The 15828-nt window shown below is 45.2% G+C and overlaps 1 protein-coding gene across 16 annotated transcripts in view; it reads right to left on the bottom strand.

The window, feature by feature from the left end:
* Positions 1–351: 351 nt before the first annotated feature.
* LOC139409338 (phospholipid phosphatase 3-like) overlaps positions 352–15828 on the bottom strand; it is a 43765-nt gene continuing 28288 nt past the window's right edge. For 2 of the 16 annotated variants that reach the window (XM_071154323.1, XM_071154330.1), the window contains exons 4-8: positions 15778–15828; positions 15559–15616; positions 8959–9135; positions 2636–3122; positions 352–2379 (exon numbers count right to left, since the gene is read on the bottom strand). The exon at positions 15778–15828 is cut by the window's right edge and continues 137 nt beyond it. In XM_071154323.1, the coding sequence (XP_071010424.1) occupies positions 2994–3122; positions 8959–9135; positions 15559–15616; positions 15778–15828 (415 nt within the window). In that variant the 3' untranslated portion in view covers positions 352–2379; positions 2636–2993. Of the gene's footprint in view, positions 2548–2635; positions 3123–8958; positions 9136–15558; positions 15617–15777 lie in introns of all 16 variants that reach the window. The other 14 variants (XM_071154320.1, XM_071154329.1, XM_071154325.1 and 11 more) reach the window with 11 other exon arrangements.

The following is a 15828-nucleotide window of genomic DNA, read 5'->3' as shown; positions in this document are numbered from 1 at the left end:
TGGAATACTGTACTACTTTCTGTAACACCTTCCTTAAAGTGTTGTTCATGACACTTCCATAAGTGTTGTCAATATCTGACCACACTATGTCAAAATGTTAAGAAATATATAGGTCATGACAGGCAAACATACTTTTTAAGTTGTTCCAGTTGACCTAAGCTTTTATAACATTCTGGTCAAGTTTTGAAACGTGTTATGACACTTAAAGATGCTCTTTAGACACTGTTATGGAGTTGTCATGAACAACACTGTGTTACCCTATTTCCCTGAGACCCAGTTGAGACATGAAACTAACACTACAGATCATCAATATACTGTAAAACCATACAGTCAAGACAAGACTCCACACAGTTGCGTTCATAATGGGCTTTTTATTTAAAACCACATGTAGTAGAGCTAAGTACATTTCGCAGGACATTTTTTTTGCTAATATTTATTTTATACAAAATGAGACAATACAAAAATACTGATAGTGAATTTTAATAAACTTGTAGGTGTGTTTGTTTTCAACATGTATTAAAAACATACCATCACAAATCTACAATATTTTAGTTAACTAAATACAAAAATCTGTCAATCAATGCTTTTTAAGCAGCACTTGGTAGATAACACAGGTTGTGGTTTCATAGTGGACAATAGCTAAACATAAGAAATTATATCTTACACAGTTAATTTTAGTGAACTATACATTATTTATATATTTATAAAATGAAAAGAAAAGAGTTTTCTTAAATGATAGGACGGACTAAACGTGATTAGAAAGTGGTGATGTTGAGACGATGTCTTAGGCTCTGTCCAAAATGGCACCCTATTCCGTATCTAGTGCACTTATTTTAGCAAGAAGAGCATTCCACGGGGCAGGGTCCCGCATTCCTGTGACCTGACCCGCTGATTCAAATAAATCAAAGCTAGATGAGGAGTTGGTTATTTGAATCAGCTGTGTAGTGCTAGAGCAAAAACCAGATTGTGCACCCAGGGGGGCCCAGGACCGAGTTTGGGAAACCCTGCTATAGGCAATAGTGGGCCACTTGAGATTTCCCCTAAGTAAACTGAAGTGTAAAATAAAATGGCTGATGGGGATAGGTTCGTTAATTACATTACTGGACTAGCACTGAACATGTTAAAGATCCATCATAGCAGAAAATACAAATATTCAATCCACAGTTTTCTAATATTCTCCGGACAGGGTCTCAGCCCTCCACCCCTGGCCCTCTCTAACACACATGTACACAAACAGACGCAAACATAGTGGTACACACTCTTGCCACAGACAATGGTGTGTGTGAGGGGGGTTCATGCTACACACACTACCATGAGGATGAATCAAAACACACACAGACACATACACAATCACACTCACAAATACACAAGACATGCAAACCCTAACACACACAGAGTGGACACACACACACACAGACACACACACACACAGTGACACACAGGATACACACATACTGCCAATGAGTGATTGGGTGGGCCAGAGCCCCTCCCTGCCAGCGGAAAGAGCCCCTATCCCATAATTATGTGACAGCTTAGTTGTCAATCAACCCTACTTCCATGGCAACAGACCACACCTCCAACTATGCAGCTAATCAGATGGCAGTGTGGCACAGCCACACCCCCACACCGAGTGACAGGTGGCTGAGAGATATTTACCTCCCCCTCCCTCCATTCTTTCCCACCACCCCCAAACTAATACTAATCAATATCCCTCCTTTACCCTCCACCGTTCCTTAAACCCTTCTTCATCTCACCCCCCTCTTTCAGAAAGCATCATCTCAGATTAGGCTACTCAAAGGGGCAGTTATAAGAGGCTTGTTGAGCTGACAACTAGACTATTCTAAACTTCTATACCTGGAGTTAGAAGCTAGAGGTGGATTTCATTTGATTTTTATAAGGATATTTTTTTGTCGTCATTTGGACAAATATTCCAAGAGTCCTTAAAGTGTGTCAGGTTCCTCTCCAGGTCTCTTCCTTCTGTTGTAGTAGTCAGTAGCTGGCATTGGACAAGTTAACTAGTTACAGGTTAACTTCAACCTTCTACGTAAGCATCAACAAGCGTTCTTATAGCTGGTCCATCCGGTGGTGAGTGGTGATAATCGACAGTGAACTGGATTATAGTGCTGTAAGTTATTCTACTCTATATTGTTACTCATATACTAGATGTGTCATGTGCTAGTAATATTGCAGTAATATAGTTCCTATTACTAAGGAAGTTGTTATCCTATGTCAAGGCCACAGACAGAGACAGCTAATATGTCTGTCTTTTTCTCCTTCATTCATTCATTTATTTTTTTACATTTATTTCCCCTTTGTGTGGATACAATGTGTTCGTTTGTCTGTCTGTCTGTCTGTCTGTCTGTCTGTCTGTCTGTCTGTCTGTCTGTCTGTCTGTCTGTCTGTCTGTCTGTCTGTCTGTCTGTCTGTCTGTCTGTCTGTCTGTCTGCCTGTCTGTCTGTCTGTCTGTCTGTCTGTCTGTCTGTCTGTCTGTCTGTCTGTCTGTCTGTCTGTCTGTCTGTCTGTCTGCCTGCCTGCCTGCCTGTCTGTCTGTCTGTCTGTCTGTCTGTCTGTCTGTCTGTCTGTCTGTCTGTCTGTCTGTCTGTCTGTCTGTCTGCCTGCCTGTCTGCCTGCCTGCCTGTCTGTCTGTCTGTCTGTCTGTCTGTCTGTCTGTCTGTCTGTCTGTCTGTCTCTAACTTCTTGTCTTTTAGCTTTTGATTCTTTTCTTTTTGCTCTAACTTGGGCTCAGAGTAGTAGTAATAACAATAGTAGTAAAGAGTCTGGATAGTGGTTTCTGCAGGGCAGGACTCAAATAAAGCACTACTCCCTAAGTAGTGCACTACTTTGCACCAGCGGGTGTGATAAGGAGTGCACTATATAAAAAGCGGAGCGTGATTTGAGACGCGACCATAGTCTCTCTGGTCGCTACATTCTACTGTCCAATGGGCGGTGAGAAATGCTGTGATAGGCTCCTCGGTCAGGGGAAGGGGCCTGTCTCACACCATGTTGTGGTGGTTGTTCCGCTCGATGATGTCAGCAGGGGGGAGGAGCTCCTTCTTGATGGGGGAGGGAGGGGGCGAGGCAGGCTTCTCCTGCGGCTTGAACAGGTCAGATACATAGAACACCTGGGTGGGGGAGAGAGAAATGTTAAAGTACTATACCTACACGTAATAATCAGCTAGAGTGATTCATTTGACCAGAGGAAATGACTGACTATGGCTCACAGTGAACACAACCCTACATCATCATCACCATCATCATCATTATTAGGACTAGAACAAAGGGAGCCAGGCTTAAGATGGGTCTCCTTTCCTCACCCCTTTCCTCAGCCCTCTTTCTCCCACTGTCTCCCCCTCATGTAGTGAGCTCACTGTACTCTAGCGTGGGACTTGAGAGGCAGAGGGAGGAAGAGAAACCAAATGCCAGCCTCTTCCTGAGTTCATCGCTCTCTCCTCTCTCTTCTGTCCTCTGCTCCCTTCCCCTCACTCCACCCTCTTCCTACTCCCGAGTCTCCTGAGAGGGAAGGAAGAGATATGGGACTCCTGATGACATCATTGGCCAAACAGGAAAGCGGGCAGGTTGGGCAGGAAGTGGGCCTATGGAAAAGGCTCTTAGCAACAGCATAGTCTCTTCCACCCTCTCATTCTCTCTCTAATTCATCCCCTCTCTCCTCTCCCTCTTTCTCCCTCCTTCTCTCGTTCTCCCACGCATCCAAACAGGCTGAGCTGATGGGGACAGATATAGAGGTCATGGGACAGATTACAGACAGCTTGCTGTCAGAGCATGACCTTTAACGATCTTTAATAATGACCTTTGACTGAGTCATGACATCCTTATAGGGAGACCCATAATAGACCCTGTCAGCTCAATAAAACAAAGATACTTCACTAGAACAACAGGCCCTGTGTGTGTCTGTGTGTGTCTGTATGAGTGCGTGAGTGAGTTCATGCATACAAATGTGAATTCATATATGTAGTGTGTGTGTAGCAGTGTTGTGAGCAGAGTGGTGAATGCTATCATACAGTATTTCTGACCACTACAGTTAAAGACGTGGGCAGCATTCCAAACCGCTGTTCTCACAAGGACATAGGCATCCAATTACAGCAGGCCTTGTCCACCTGCTGACCACCTCTGACCTCTAACCCCTGACCCCTGGCTGGCTGAGGCCTCATCACAGCACGAGGATTCCTGTGCACACACACACGCACACAAACACACCACCTCCCAGCATAGTGTGTAAGAAATGCAGACTCAGCAACATACACCAGGGGAGGGAGGACTGTGCGCTCCTTAATGTGGCCCTACTGGAAACATGCCAGTGGAACATTTAAAGGGGGATACTGTCTCAGGGAAGTCCTCCCTTTATCAGATCCATCACTGAGTACAGCCTGGGACAGGTATGTATTTTCCCTACAGAGATTGCCATCATAATACAGTTTTTAATAACACTACCAGTCATGTTTAGAGTCCTCTGTCACACCATGTGACTCATGAATACACTCAGTCAGACAGGACATTACATCGTGATATGGCAGGAAGTAGGTGAGCGTGCCTAAACCTAACAGGCACGGCTCGACCTGTGGCTACTGGTGTATAGAGAACACAGCGCCCCACACAAACTACCTGCCCTCCAGGACAGAGAGACAAAAAACAGATTCTATCTCAAGGCCATCAGACTGTTAGACAGCAATCACTAACACAGAGAGGCTGCTGCCTACATACAGACTTGAAATCATTGTCCACTTTAATAAATGGATCACTAGTCACTTTAATAGTGGCACTTTAATAATGTTTACATATCTTGCATTACTCATATCATATGTATATACTGCATTTTATGCCATCTATTGCATCTTGCCTATGCCGCTCTGTCATTGCTCATCCATATAAACTCAGCAAAAAAAGAAACATCCTCTCACTGTCAACTGCGTTTATTTTCAGCAAACTTAACATGTGTAAATATTTGTATGAACATAACAAGATTTAACAACTGAGACATAAACTGAACAAGTTCCACAGACATGTGACTAACAGAAATGGAATAATGTGTCCTTAAACAAAGGGGGGGTCAAAATCAAAAGTAACAGTCAGTATCTGGTGTGGGCACCAGCTGCATTAAGTACTGCAGTCCATCTCCTCATGGACTGTACCAGATTTGCCAGTTCTTGCTGTGAGATGTTACCCCACTCTTCCACCAAGGCACCTGCAAGTTCCCGGACGGAATGGCCCAAGCCCTCACCCTCCGATCCAACAGGTCCCAAACATGCTCAATGGGATTGAGATCCAGGCTCTTTGCTGGCCATGGCAGAACACCAACATTCCTGTCTTGCAGGAAATCACGCACAGAACAAGCAGTATGGCTGGTGACATTGTCAACCTGGAGGGTCATGTCAGGATGAGCCTGCAGGAAGGGTACCGCATGAGGGAGGAGGATGTCTTCCCTGTAACGCACAGCGTTGAGATTGCCTGCAATGACAACAAGCTCAGTCCGTTGATGCTGTGACACACCGCCCCAGACCATGATGGACCCTTCCCTCCAAATCGATCCCACTCCAGAGTACAGGCCTCGGTATAACGCTCATTCCTACGACGACAAACGCGAATCCGAACCAAGGTGAGACAAAACTGCGACTCGTCAGTGAAGAGCACTTTTTGCCAGTCCTGTCTGATCCAGCGACGGTGTGTTTGTGCCCATCGGCGACATTGTTGCCGGTGATGTCTGGCGAGTACCTGCCTTACAACAGTCCAGCCCCTCTCAGCCTATTGCGGACAGTCTGAGCACTGATGGAGGGATTGTGCGTTCCTGGTGTAACTCTCGCAGGTGTGATGTTCGGACGTACCGATCCTGTGCAGGTGTTGTTCCACGTGGTCTGCCACTGCGAGAACGATCAGCTGTCTGTCTTGTCTCCCTGTTGCGCTGTCTTAGGCGTCTCACAGTATGGATGTTGCAATTTATTGCCCTGGCCACATCTGTAGTCCTCATGCTTCCTTGCAGTATGCCTAAGGCACGTTCACGCAGATGAGCAGGGACCCTGGGCATCTTTCTTTTGGTGTTTTCAGAGTCAGTAGAAAGGCCTCTTTAGTGTCCTAAGTTTTCATAACTGTGACCTTAATTGCCTACCGTCTGTAAGCTGTTAGTGTCTTAATGACTGTTCCACAGGTGCATGTTCATTAATTGTGTATGGTTCATTGAACAATCATGAGAAACCGTGTACCGTGTACCCTTTACAATGAAGATCTGTGAAGTTATTTGGATTATTATCGTGTAGTGCAGTTGCATAAGTGTTGATCTCCACTTTCTGGAGGATCGAGTTTTGAAATCAGTGGAATTAGAGTATGATAGCTAAATAGATGGAGAAAACACCTGTCTACAGATTACATCTTCAAACTAAGGCCAACCGTGGCATGGTATCCATGACTGGGAGACTCATCCATCTTGCATGTTGATGTATGCTGGTAAGATAGTCTAACGTTAGCTAGCTACATTTTCAGATCTTAGACGTTTCTCATTTTGACAGAAAGTGGTTTCATTTCAAGCTAAAGTGTACTGTTAGCTAGCTAGCTAACGTTAGCTGGCTCGCTCCCTAGCTAACGTTACGTGTATGACGTTATTATTCATATCCCAGAACCGTTTGCTTTGCTAGTTAGAGCCTAATGTTAGCTAGCTAACATTGAACCTGGTTGGTTAGCTCCCAGCAGATTCATGCAGGCTAATAATGACATGATTTTACACTATGTTGTTTAACTCGCTAACGTTAGCTGGCTGGCTCGTTAGCTAACGTTACATGTGTGATATTTTACGTTATTTACCTAGCTAGGTTCATTGTATTAAGATAAAGTGTACAACATCCGTTGAATATGGCTGGTGTCAGTAAACGTCAGCAAAAAAGGTGTAATGAAATTGTTGCCAGCAGAGCTGGTACGGCTGTTTTCATGTAATCCAGAGGTAAACAAATCATTGTCCAGAGCGTTAAGTGTGCTGTCTGAACGCTCCGAGAGCCAAAATGAGAATCTCGTGGGGCTAAAGCTTAAGAGGGTGTGAACGATTCTGAATGGGTGTAGACAAAGAAGAGCTCTTCCATAGATACCAAAACATTCAAAGGCCATTTTCTCAAAAGTGAGTTTACAAGTTTATCAACTTTCAAAGCAGAATTACTTTCCCATTGTTACTCAAAAATGCAGTGTATGATATACCATTTTGTAGCTCTGAGTCTCTACTTTTATCCAATGTAAAAAAACTAAATTTCTAATTTTGTTACGTAAGACCGAATCCAGGTGGTGAGTCACATTTTCTTAGGTTACAGCCTTATTTTAAAATGTATTAAATGTTTTTTTTCCCTCAGAAAGCTACACACAATACCCTATAATTACAAAGTTTTAGAAATGTTTGCTAATTTATTAAAAAGATAAACAGAAATATCACATTTACATACTGTACGTATTTAGACCTTTCCCTCAGTACTTTGCAGAATCACCTTTGGCAGCAATTACAGTTTTGAGTCTTCTTGCGTATGACACTACAAGCTTGGCACACCTGTACTTTGGGGAGTTTCTCTCATTCTTCTCTGAAGATCCTCTCTAGATCTGTCAAGTTGGATGGGGAGCGTTGCTGCACAGCTATTTTCAGGTCTCTCCAGAGATGTTCGATTGGGTTCAAATCCGGGCTCTGGCTGGACCACTCAAGGATATTTAGAGACTTATCCCGAAGCCACTCCTGTGTTGTTTCAGCTGTGTGATAAGGGTTGTTGTCCTGTTGGAAAATGAACCTTCGCCCAGTCTGAGGTCCTGAGCGCTCTGGAGCAGGTTTTCATCAAGAATCTCTCTGTGTTTAGTTCCGTTCATCTTTGACTCGATCCTGACTAGTCTCCCAGTCCCTGCCACTGAAAAACACTCACACAGCATGATGCTGTCTCCACCATGCTTCACCATAGGGATGGTGCCAAGTGTCCTCCAGACGTGACGCTTGGTATTCAGGCCAAATAATTCAATCTTCTTGGTTTCATCTTAGTTTCATCAGACCAGAGAATCTCAATTGCTCAGTTTGGTCGGGTGGCCAGCTCTAGGAAGAGTCTTGGTGGTTCCAAACTTCTTCCATTTAAGAATGATGGAGGCCACTGTGTTCTTGGGGAACTTCAATGCTGAAGAAATGTTTTGGTACCCTTCCTCAGATCTGTGCCTCAGCACAATCCTGTCTCAGAGCTCTACGGACAATTCCTTTGAACTCATGGCTTTGTTTTTACTCTGACATGCACTGTCAACTGTGGGACCTTATATAGACAGGTGTGTGCCTTTCCAAATCATGTCCAATCGATTGAATTTACCACAGGTGGACTCCAATCAAGTCGTAGAGACATGGCAAGGATGATGCACCTGAGCTCAATATCGAGTCTCATAGCAAAGGGTCTGAATATTTATGTAAATAAGGTACTTTTGTTTTTTACTTTTAATAAATTAGCAAAAACATCTAAAAACCTGTTTTCGTTTTGTCATTTTGTGTTATTAATACATTTTAGAATAAGGCTGTAACGTAACAAAATGTGGAACAAGTCAAGGGGTCTGAACACTTTCCGAAGGCACTGTAGATATATAGAACTGCAATACTGCTTGGTTTTCAACTCTCAACAGTTTCTTGTGTGGTCCACCAGCCAACAGACATCCAGCCAACTTGACACTGTGGGAAGCATTGGCGTCAACATGGGCCAGCATCCCTGTGAAACGCTTTCGACACCTTGTAAAGTCCATGCCCTGACAAATTCAGGCAGTTCTGAAGGCAAAAGGGGGAGGGTTGCAACTCAATATTAGGAAGGTGTTCTTAATGTGTGTGTGTGTGTGTGTGTGTGTGTGTGTGTGTGTGTGTGTGTGTGTGTGTGTGTGTGTGTGTGTGTGTGTGTGTGTGTGTGTGTGTGTGTGTGTGTGTGTGTGTGTGTGTGTGTGTGTGTGTGTGTGTGTGTGTGTACTCACTATGCAGTAGGCCACCAGGGCGCCCTGTACAAAGCCGGCCAGTACGTCTGTGGGGTGGTGCTTGTGGTCGGAGACGCGTGATAGGCCGGTGTAGAATGCCATCATCAGCAGCGTGAACTGGAGGAGGGGGCGGAGCAAACGGGCACCTCGCCAGGTGAACCTGGACTGGAGATAAAACTGATGGAGGGATGGAAAGAGGGAGAAAGAGAGAGAAAAAGGGATTATTATTTTTAATGCATGACCGCAGAAAGACATTGAGCAGTAGGCGTTTGATCTTACACAGACAGATTTATAGTAAACATCTGAAGCCGATATGTAGATCTGTATACCATCAGGAGAAATTCCTTTGTAAAAGTGAATAAGTGTGAACTATATTGTGAGATATTACTGAGATGAGTGCCTTTAGGAAGTAGTATGACAGATGACGGACTCCTCTCCTCTCTTCTCCTTTACTCTCATATCTTCCCTTCTCCTTCCTTCCCTCTCTTCCCTTCTCCTCTCATCTCTTCTCCTCTACTCTCATCCCATCTTCTCTCTTCCCCTCTACGCTCATCTCTTCTCCTCTACTCTCCTCTACGCTCATCTCTTCACTTCCCCTCTCTTCTCATCTCTTCCCCTCTACGCTCATCTCTTCTCCTCTACGCTCATCTCTTCACTTCCCCTCTCTTCTCATCTCTTCTCTCCTCCCCTCTCTTCTCTTCTCATCTCTTCTCCTCTACGCTCATCTCTTCACTTCCCCTCTCTTCTCATCTCTTCTCTCCTCCCCTCTCTTCCCTTCACCTCTCTTCTCCATGTTACAAATACCTATAAATGTACTGTATGTAAGAGTGAGTGTGTATTATTCCTGTTCAGATCACATAGACCAGACTGTGGTTCTGATAAATGTTCCCCCTTCAGCTGTAAAAAAAAAACCCATGACTACTGACTAAACCCAACAGAAACGCACACACACTCCTGTCCATGTTCAACACCCGTTCAGAGTGAACTCTCTCCCCCCATTAGAATAAACAACAGACAAGCGGATGTGCCCTCTGACTTAGTCAGCTTAGCTGGGCTATATTTTACACCAAAGCACAACCAAAACAGGAATGCAAACGGCCAAGGCCATTCTCAATCACACACACGCGCGCCTATGCGTGTGCGCACACACACACAAAGTGAGTTCAGGGCCTGGACCCTTGGACTTCCTGTGTTTCTTCATCTCTCCTCAGACTCAGACCTGTACTTCCTGCTTCATATGGCCAGAGACTGGGTGGGGCCGTCTCCGGCAAGGTCTCCCTCACTCCCTTCCTCACCCCCTCTCTCACCTCTCCACTCAATTCAATTCAAGGGGCTTTATTGGCATGGGAACCATGTTTTAACATTACCAAAGCAAGTGAGGTAGATAATATACAAAAGTGAAATAAACAATAAAAAAATTAACAGTAAACATTACACTCACAGAAGTTCCAAAAGAATAAAGACATTACAAATGTTATATTATGTACTGTATATACAGTGTTGTAACGATGTACAAATGGTTAAAGTACAAAAGAGAAAATCAATAAGCATAACTATGGGTTATATTTACAATGGTGTTTGTTCTTCACTGGTTGACCTTTTCTTGTGGCAGCAGGTCACAAATCTTGCTGCTGTGATGGCACACTGTGGTATTTCACCCAGTAGATATGGGAGTTTATCAAAATCTGGCTTGTTTTCGAATTCTAATCGGGTTTGTTTTCTAATTCTACTCTCACCAAGTTCCACCCTCACCAAGTCCTAATTAGCTGACCTAACAATAGCCCAGTCAAACCCCCTTCCTCCCCATAAGGCTGTAAAATTCCCAGCGGAAGGTAAGGAGTAGGTTGACTGGCTCTTCCTGGAAGACAAGCTCATCATCATTGTTGCTCATCATTGTTTTCTTCGAGCAAAGAGAGGAAGGTACCCTCCCATCCCTCTCTCCCATCTCTCCCACACTCTTTCTCTTTCTCTCAGGGATGTTTATAGTTCGGGGGGGAGGGTAAGGTGAAGGAAGGAAAAGGTATAGAGCTACTAGCTGTAGTTCCAGTCCTGGTCCTATAGAACTATTAGCTGTAGTTCCAGACCTGGTCCTATAGAGCTATTAGCTGTAGTTCCAGACCTGGTCCTATAGAACTATTAGCTGTAGTTCCAGACCTGGTCCTATAGAGCTACTGGCTGTAGTTCCAGTCCTGGTCCTATAGAACTATTAGCTGTAGTTCCAGACCTGGTCCTATAGAGCTACTGACTGTTGTTACAGTCCTGGTCCTATAGAGCTGCTGGCTGTAGTTCCAGACCTGGTCCTATAGAGCTACTGGCTGTAGTTCCAGACCTGGTCCTATAGAACTACTGGCTGTAGTTCCAGACCTGGTCCTATAGAGCTACTGACTGTTGTTACAGTCCTGGTCCTATAGAGCTACTGGCTGTAGTTCCAGACCTGGTCCTATAGAGCTACTGGCTGTAGTTCCAGAGCTGGTCCTATAGAACTACTGGATGTAGTTACAGACCTGGTCCTATAGAGATGCTGGCTATAGTTCCAGTCCTGGTCCTATAGAGCTGCTGGCTGTAGTTCCAGTCCTGGTCCTATAGAGCTACTGGCTGTAGTTCCAGACCTGGTCCTATAGAGCTGCTGGCTGCAGTTCCAGACCTGGTCCTATAGAGCTGCTGGCTGTAGTTCCAGACCTGGTCCTATAGAGCTGCTGGCTGTAGTTCCAGTCCTGGTCCTATAGAGCTACCGGCTGTAGTTCCAGACCTGGTCCTATAGAGCTGCTGGCTGTAGTTCCAGTCCTGGTCCTATAGAGCTACTGGCTGTAGTTCCAGACCTGGTACTATAGAGCTGCTGGCTGTAGTTCCAGTCCTGGTCCTATAGAGCTACTGGCTGTAGTTCCAGACCTGGTACTATAGAGCTACTGGCTGTAGTTCCAGACCTGGTCCTATAGAGCTACTGGCTGTAGTTCCAGTCCTGGTCCTATAGAGCTACTGGCTGTAGTTCCAGACCTGGTCCTATAGAGCTACTAGCTGTAGTTCCAGTCCTGGTCTTGCAGAGCTACTGGCTGTAGTTCCAGACCTGGTCCTATAGAGCCGCTGGCTGTAGTTCCAGACCTGGTCCTATAGAGCTACTAGCTGTAGTTCCAGTCCTGGTCTTGCAGAGCTACTGGCTGTAGTTCCAGACCTGGTCCTATAGAGCCGCTGGCTGTAGTTCCAGACCTGGTCCTATAGAGCTGCTGGCTGTAGTTCCAGTCCTGGTATTGCAGAGCTACTGGCTGTAGTTCCAGTCCTGGTCCTATAGAGCTACTGGCTGTAGTTCCAGACCTGGTCCTATAGAGCCGCTGGCTGTAGTTCCAGACCTGGTCCTATAGAGCTGCTGGCTGTAGTTCCAGACCTGGTCCTATAGAGCTACTGGCTGTAGTTCCAGACCTGGTCCTATAGAGCTACTGGCTGTAGTTCCAGTCCTGATCCTATAGAGCTACTGGCTATAGTTCCAGACCTGGTCCTATAGAGCTGCTGGCTGTAGTTCCAGTCCTGGTCTTGCAGAGCTACTGGCTGTAGTTCCAGACCTGGTCCTATAGAGCCGCTGGCTGTAGTTCCAGACCTGGTCCTATAGAGCTGCTGGCTGTAGTTCCAGTCCTGGTCTTGCAGAGCTACTGGCTGTAGTTCCAGACCTGGCCCTATAGAGCTGCTGGCTGTAGTTCCAGTCCTGGTCTTGCAGAGCTACTGGCTGTAGTTCCAGACCTGGTCCTATAGAGCTACTAGCTGTAGTTCCAGTCCTGGTCTTGCAGAGCTACTGGCTGTAGTTCCAGACCTGGTCCTATAGAGCTGCTGGCTGTAGTTCCAGACCTGGTCCTATAGAGCCGCTGGCTGTAGTTCCAGACCTGGTCCTATAGAGCTGCTGGCTGTAGTTCCAGTCCTGGTATTGCAGAGCTACTGGCTGTAGTTCCAGTCCTGGTCCTATAGAGCCGCTGGCTGTAGTTCCAGACCTGGTCCTATAGAGCTGCTGGCTGTAGTTCCAGACCTGGTCCTATAGAGCCACTGGCTGTAGTTCCAGACCTGGTCCTATAGAGCTACTGACTGTAGTTCCAGTCCTGGTCTTACTCACACTACAGCCAGTAGCACTGCATGAGAGATGTTCTTACCACAGGCTGAGGAATGTCTCACTAACACTCATCCATCAGAAGACTATTGTGTTTCTGCCCTGAGAAAAACTACTATAAAAAAACACTAAAGATTTTTCTAAACTCCATGAATGACTGAGAAGACATGAAGCCACAGTTTAGTGGTTTCTTACAGAAGAATTCTACTCAAGAAGAGAGACTGCTTTCTCTGACTCACTGACTCACGTAATCACTCTGGGACAGATATATAACACAACTAGGAAATAGAGAGAGATAAAGAGATGTCCTGCCATCATTCCACACCACAACATAATGTCTGTAATATTGTTGTTTACTAACCCTCAATTATAAAAACAGGATCCCTGGGGTGTGTGTTGATGTGTGTGTCGCTGTTTGTGTGAATGTGTGTGTCGCTGTCTGTGTGAATACTGTACAAACTGCCTGGTCAGTTTATATTCCCTAGGAAAGTTGGCTCTTATCTCCTCGCTCTCTTCCTCCCTCTCTTCACCACTAGATCCACCTCCCAGACATCGTGTTTGTGGTTTGAATGTCAAGCCTGCGGTCTGGAGGCACCCCTCTCTTCTTCCACCCCTCCTCTCTTTTACACTCCCTCTCACCATTCTAACAGAGAGGCTGTCAGAGAGAGGCAGGGAAATACCCAGTATTCACCACAAAATACCGCACAATACTCCTGGAAGCAAAGGCCAACAGTACACACCCAAAAGCTTGACAACCCAGCTCAGCCAAGCTCAGCCTATCCAAGCCCAAAACACTGAGCATAGTTGTGGAAATATCTGCAGACTTAATAGAGTGGAAGAGGAGATGGGGGGATAAAGAGGGGAGGTAGAGACAAAGAAAGAGAGGGGGGGCTGGGGGGGTCAGTGTATATAATTAGTGTGTTGGAAGCGTTGAGGCCCGCTGGAGTACAAAGACAGACCAAGAGACCACAACAGGTGGAGATCGGCAGAGAGAGAGAGAAAGAGAGGAGAGAGAAGGAGAGAGAGAAGGAGAGAGGAAGTGTGTTCAGCTGTTAAGAGGACAACAGGTCGAGTACATCCATCCATCCCTCTAGGGAGAGGAAGGAAAGAAAAGAACTCTTCAGAGTTTCTGATTAAACTATGAGCAGGACGGAGGGAGGGAGAAGGAGTTAGTGGGGGAGTCGGGATGATGAGGGGATAGAGGGGAACAAAGATCTTTTTCATCAGACAGATGAATCCTGCAGCTCATTAACCCTTTACACTCGAGGGAATTGGCCTACATGGATAGGAATATACAGAAGGAACATGAAATGCATAACCATGGTAGCAATTTTTCATCTACTGTTCTTTTTGCTGCAAAAACTCTTCATACATTCAGTAAGATGATAAGAATATTCCTGGATAATTTGGGGTAGTTGCAGCATAAGTGAGAGGACTATCTGATGTCTCCAAGTGGTCACACACCTCTCCAAAGTGTACACAGTTCCTAATCAATTTATATGCACTTTTATGACTCAAAGGTCTTCAACTATAAGGTGTTTTTATTTTTGATTTTTGAGGAACTAGAACAAGCACACTTGAAGTTGTTTTGATTGGAACTCAGCCCTGCATCCTCGCCATCACACAATTACTGTTGTCGTTTACACAATCCAAAAACGGTCCATTATAAATTGCAATCTGGGTCAGGAGGGCATCATTTCAAAGCTTGTTCTATTGCCAACATGACTAGCTATGTTATAAAATAGTGTCTTACAGTGTTAGGCTTTCACAAGACAATTCAGGGAAACAGATTGTAATTTTGGTGCGAATAGAAAGGAGTCATGAGTGAATTCAGGTGTGTCTGCCGCGGCAAGTTTTCTTCACAGTAGACAAACAAAGGCTCATTCTGTTCACAACAACCCAGGGTATGACACCATGCCATAACTGAACATCAAACAAGGTGATCATAAACATTGATACTGTATATGAAATTAGTTTCATGACATGGAAATGTGAAGGGCACATTTGGACTCAAAGAGGTGTTTATTATAATCATTGTCTCATCTTTCAAAATACATTGAGTCCTCTTAATTTACAGCATTCCCCTCACTCAGACATCAGAAAATGTGCTAAAGCTGCCCAATTAGCTAGAGGAATCATCTTGTCGCGTCCAGCGCTAAAGTTCAGAACTGCCAGTCAAAACCCATACAGAGCTGTGAAGCGCAGAACCTGAGGTCTGACGTCATGTTTTACTATACAGACACTGCGTTCCAATTAAGTCAGTGCCAAAATCTACCATTTTCAACCCGTATACAGGTATGAGTGTGAAGGGCTACACCTACTTCCCATGATGCCCTCTGTCATCTGCACCACTCCATTGTTTCTGTGTACCACAGTGTGCGTGTGTATGTGTGTGTATGTGTGTGTGTGTGTGTGTGTGTGTGTGTGTGTGTGTGTGTGTGTGTGTGTGTGTGTGTGTGTGTGTGTGTGTGTGTGTGAGTGTGTGTGTGTGTGTGTGTGTGTGTGTTACTCACAGCCAGGTAGAGCATAGTAAACATGGAGAAGGAGGCATGTCCTGAGAAGAAGGATTTCCTGGTAAAACAAACAAGCAAACATGAGTGGTCTGTGTGTGTGTGAGTGCGTGTGTGTGGTGTGGGTGCGTGCAGTGTGGGTGCATGCGTGTCTGTATGTGTGTGCGTGCCTCTGTCCGCGTGTTTGTGTGCATGCATATGTGTTTTGGTATGTGTACTGACCTGGCTTCCTGTACTTTGCTCTCAGGGCCCTTACAGGTGTATGAGGTGATA

Source organism: Oncorhynchus clarkii, chromosome 5 (assembly GCF_045791955.1).
Source record: "Oncorhynchus clarkii lewisi isolate Uvic-CL-2024 chromosome 5, UVic_Ocla_1.0, whole genome shotgun sequence".
Classification (NCBI taxonomy): domain Eukaryota; kingdom Metazoa; phylum Chordata; class Actinopteri; order Salmoniformes; family Salmonidae; genus Oncorhynchus; species Oncorhynchus clarkii.
Note: the sequence above shows the minus strand (reverse complement) of the source record. Positions and strands in the feature narration are given on the sequence as shown.